We start from the raw sequence: 5,435 nt of genomic DNA on the forward strand, positions 1-5,435 counted from the left end.
TCTTTATATTGCTCCCGTTATCAGTCGTTATAGCCACCTGATGCTCTGGACGCAACCCCCATGAATCCAGGGCGTCCCTTAAGCCAGCGGAGATGTTTTGTCCCGTGTGGTCCTCGGGGAAGTAGGAAGTCTGAAGGAATTTGCTGACGAGTTCGTATCTCGGGGGTAATATAGTGCACAGTGAGACTTATGTATGGTTCCGTAGTGCGGCTGGACCACAGGTCGGTCGTGGATTTTCTTAGAGTTTTTCTCGTACTTTGTGCCACTAGCAAAAGCACTCGCTAGCGAGGCTTGTTTAGTTAACGTTAGCTGTGTTTTTTGGGGGGGTAGTAGTTTCATGCACTCATCGTAAAGTGGCTTGTGGTGGTTTGTTGTATTGCCTTTTGAGCGGCTTACCACCATTCTACACAATTTGCATAGTGCATTAGCCTGTGCAACATCTGTTGGTTTAAAGCCAAAGTATTTCCAGGCTACCGAGGAGGAGGCATTACTTTTGGCCACTAAAGTTTCCTCTTCAACCTCTCTCTCTCTCTCTTGTCTTCTCCCTGAGCAACACTAATTTTCTTACTTTTGTGTTCTTTCTTTTGCTCCCTTCACTCTCTCTTCTTTAGGTATTTCCTTCTCTTTTGCTTCGTTTTGTTGTCTCTGTCTATTTCTTCACTGATTTATGTTCCAGCGGAGGTGCGACGCTAGCCTGGCTCCGCCCTCCTACGCACTTCCGCTCAATTTTCATTTTCCTTCAGAACTCCGTCTGCGTGTCGGACGGGACGCATAAAAAAAGAAATTATCGCGAGACTTTCGATAATGATATCAAGCAACATGATATCGCGATAACGATACTGATTAGATATATTGTGCACCCCTCGTTATTCGGTGGAAAAGGCACGACATATACAGATACAGATTTGTAATTTAAAACACATAGAAGTAAAGGATATGATAAGAATATGTGTTTAATTTAGGGCTGCAACTAACAATTATTTTCTTGATTATTTGGTCTATAAAATGTCAGAAAATTGTGAAAAATGTCGATCAATGTTTTTCAAAGCAAGATGTCGTCCTCAAATTTCTATTCAGAGAACCAAAGAATTTTGAGAGCTGGAACTAATCCAATATTAAAATCTAAATCCATATCTAAGTGGTTGTATTTGTGTTACACAGCTTGTACGGGGACTAGTCTAGTCTAACATTTCCAGCCTAGCAACAGGTGACCACTGATCCTCAAACAGCTCAATAATATCGACTGTCCATACAGGAGATTTGGCTGGTGGTGAGTCATCAGATACAAACACAGCTGCAGGATACACACACACACACACACACACACACACACACACAAACACACACACAGACCAGAACATTCAGAAATGTTGCCATTCAAAAAAACAGACACCCTGAGTGAAAATTGAGAATAAAATGTTATCTCTATTTATCTGTAGCTGATAGCACTAAACACCGCTGTCAGTAAAAATGTTAAATAGGAAATGTAATCCAATTATAATTTAATGTAAGCTTTCTCTGATTACATTTCCACAACAAACTATTCCCTTCCTGACGCTTGATTAACCCTTTAAACAAGTTCAAATCCTCCCACCCTGTTGCATTATGTCTGCATGAGGAACTGTCATGGTTTTATGCAGTACACACATATATACTCTCTGTGTGAACTCTATAAAGACGACAATAAATGCAAAGTGCCGGTGAAGCATGAAGCTTATTATATGGCCTTTTATGAGCTGCTATTCCTTCTCCATTGGTTTGCCAATGTAAACAGAGCTGTGGCTGCGCTCTCTGCCTACTCCGTTAATAATGGGACAAATCGTCTGAAAGTTCCACTGCCCTTCACTGTCTATGAGTAATAATGACTGCCCAACGGCGCATGGAGTGTGTTGGATTGGATTTTTGTGCTGACTGTTTTTTATGCTCTCATCGGATTTGAGGAAGTAATGAAGCCTCCTATTAGGGCAGTGATTCATGTTTTTAATTTAACTGTAGCAGAATGGGAATGGTTCAGATCGCAATAAATCTGGATGTCCTGCTGGTGCTCTGATTGGCCAATACTTTGTTTCTGTTGACCCTTTACTTGACTGGCATACTACTGCTGTACACAGGACACATACTACTACTACTACTACTACTGCTGTACACAGGGAACAAACTACTTCTACTACTACTACTGCTGCTGTACACAGGAAACATACTACTGCTATGGATGTACACAGGAAACATACTACTACTACTACTACTACTACTGTTGTACATAGGAAACATACTACCACCACTTCTGCTGTACACAGGGATCATACTACTACTACTGCTGTACACAGGGAACACATTACTACTACTGCTTTACACAGGTAACAAACTACTACTACTGCTTTACACAGGTAACAAACTACTACTACTGCTGCTGTACACAGGGAACATACTACTACTACTACTGTACACAGTGAACATACTACTACTACTGCTTTACACAGGGAACCTACTGCTACTACTGCTGCTGTTCACAGGACACATACTACTACTGCTCCTGCTGTTCACAGGAATCATACTATTACTACTGCTGTACACAGGGAACATACTACCACTACTACTAATCCTGTTCACAGGAAACATACTACTACTACTGCTGTACACAGTGAAGAAACTACCACTACTACTAATGCTGTTCACACGAAACATCCTACTACTTCTGCTGCTGCTGCTGTTTACAGGGAACATACTACTACTGCTGCTGTACACAGGGAACATACTACTACTGCTGCTACTACTGCTGCTGCTGCTGTACACAGGGAACATACTACTACTGCTGTACACAGGAAACATACTACTACTGCTGCTGTGCACAGGGAACATACTACTACTACTGGGCTCCAGGTGAATAGCATTGGAGCCTGTGACGCAGGATATTAAACCTCTTTCAAGCCGTTTGAACCTGTAAATGTTTGTCCTGTCAATAACACACGTTTGCAAACTCTTATTTGAAACACCAAAATTGATTTTAAAACAAAGTTTTTTTAATATTTTAATTTTTAGGGGGGCTGAGTTGAAATTCAGGGGCTCTTAAATCACCCATGCTCTTCATTAGGTTTATTTCAGAGTAATTGTCATATAATACAGTTTCCCAGTGGTCACTGCAGGACCTGGCACAGGTGTAGTTTACATCCATTTGGTTTAATTACAGCAACATTTCTGTGTTTTTCATTCAATATGTGCAAAAGTGTATTCAGAGGTCAGAGCCTGGGTTACTCTTCAATGTCACAGCTCTGTAGTCTCACACGCCATCCAGACTAACCTGTGAGATTATTCTGCCTGATATATGGACTGTAAATAGTCACCACTTTACACAAACACACTCAGCAATTTATTTACAAACACACACACACAGAGGATGATGACGGTTCCAATAGGCCACAGTGGATAGGGATGATTCATATACTTGATCATAACTATGGTTTCTCTACATAAGCACACTATTTTTAGCCAATGAAATGTTCAGTATCATTACATTCTCTGGGACAAACAGGCATGACATTTACACTGAAGGCTGTACCACCGACTTTACCTCATTTACAGTAAATCATGCACAGCAATGTGAGGATCACCTTGATCAAGCAAGCGTCAAATCTCTCGGTGGCATAAAATCTCAATAATCCAGGGGATTTATAATAAGGCTATGATAATGTTTTTTTTTTTAGTTTTATCAACCAAGGTCAGTTGCTAAGACAGGTAGTCCATGAATGATAACAACTTACCTACTATAGCTAATTACTGCCAACCAATAGAAAAACTGTATATATATGTATGGATTTGCATGGAGTACACTGTGCATTTAGAACAAATTTACAATTTTCCACTGTGCTCCATAATTAAAATAATAATAATTTACTCCTGCACACTTTGCGCTCTTCATTACACTATTGTCTCAACCTGTCTATATTGTTTCTGTTTATAGTGTGTATATATTGTTTGTTTTGTATGAGTGCATTGTTACCAATGCAATCCAAAAGCAAAATTCCTTGTATGTGTCCTCATATGTGGAAAATAAAGCTGATTCTGGTTCTGATTCTGATCCAAAGACATCCCATTAACATTTCTATTCTCTCTAGTACTCAGCATTACAATTTAAGTGTCATTAAACTACTTTAGATTGTTTTCCTATAGCCTACAGAAATTACTGTAAATATTTAGTATCACATCACAATATGTAAAGCTATTTGACCTATAGGCTACCACACTTGTAATATTACTGTAACAACTGGTGTATACAGGCCTGGTGTATAGGCCCCCTGTTGTCACTAGACTTCTAATTCAACTCAATGTTAAATAAATGAAGTAATAATCCATTCTAAAATTAATAACAGAGTAGCCTACATAATGAATAACTAAAGAAAATATATGAATTACCTACAAGAATAGCAATGGTGATATTGATAATTATAATTAATAATACAAATGAAACAATGAATTAACACTACATATAGACTAGTTGTTTAGTCATTATAGTGATGAGTTACTGTTCATTTTAAATGACTAAAGTTACGTTTTGAAACATTGGTTAAGCTACTACAAAGCCCCAGCTTCTGCTTAGAAAATAACACGTAGTCTGCTTAATACTGGCCGATTTGGAGTTCCAGAACTAATTAAGCGGGCTTTCTATGACTTTTTGTAGTGTTATCCGTAAATTAGAAGATTAGCGGACTAGCGCCGTTTTGCTAACAGTGTTGCCAACGAGCATACAGTAGGCTAGCCGATATGTAACCTACCTTCTGAATCCTACCGTCCACGTCCAGGTAAATGACGCGGTAGGAGGACGAAGCGGAGCCCATGGTCCCCTCTCCTTTCCCGGGCGTCGTTGCGTCGCTGTACGGCTTCTGCTCCGGGCTCCGGGCTCTGTGACCGGTCCCACTCCCACCGCCGTTACAAAGCGAGGGTGGGGGTGAGAGTGTAGTCAGCGGTCCAACACCATCCCACCTGCCTGTCCGTCTGTCAAATGCACCGACACTAACTCTCTCTCCTTTTCTAACTCTCTCTCTCCGGTCTTTCACTTCGCTATCATCTCACAAAGCCTGCCCTCTCTCTCTCTCTCTCACATTCACTCACAGGTAGAGTACACAGATAGCCTATAGGTTGTGTTTGTTTTGTGTGCAGTGCCTGGGGGAGGACAGTTTGACATATCAATTTGCTCCAATCAGAGGCAACTTTTTTTTAAAGATTGTTTTTGGGGCTTTGCCCCTTTATTAGAGTTGATAGGCATGAATAGAGAAATGGGGGGATGACTCGCAGCAAAGGGCGCAGGCCGGACGCTCTTACTGAGCTAGCCCCCCACCGGCCTGAATTGTTTGGCTTGGTTGCACACCAATGAAAACAGACGTATAGGAAAACACTAGCCAAAGAAATTGTTAGTGCACATGCCCTTGGAATAGGATGGC

At 40.7% G+C, this 5,435-nt stretch overlaps 1 protein-coding gene across 3 annotated transcripts in view; it reads right to left on the reverse strand.

The window, feature by feature from the left end:
- The window catches only part of pde9a (phosphodiesterase 9A), a 48,643-nt gene extending 43,599 nt beyond the window's left edge, over nucleotides 1–5,044 (reverse strand). Inside the window, exon 1 of one of the 3 annotated variants that reach the window (XR_004658473.1) lies at nucleotides 4,770–5,043. Coding sequence is in view for 2 of the 3 variants with exons in the window: in XM_034885175.1 (XP_034741066.1) it covers nucleotides 4,770–4,832 (63 nt within the window). In the remaining variant the exon portion in view is untranslated. Of the gene's footprint in view, nucleotides 1–4,769 lie in introns of all 3 variants that reach the window. The other 2 variants (XM_034885175.1, XM_034885174.1) reach the window with 2 other exon arrangements.
- Nucleotides 5,045–5,435: the final 391 nt, after the last annotated feature.

This window comes from Etheostoma cragini, chromosome 11 (assembly GCF_013103735.1).
Source record: "Etheostoma cragini isolate CJK2018 chromosome 11, CSU_Ecrag_1.0, whole genome shotgun sequence".
Taxonomy (NCBI): Eukaryota; Metazoa; Chordata; class Actinopteri; order Perciformes; family Percidae; genus Etheostoma; species Etheostoma cragini.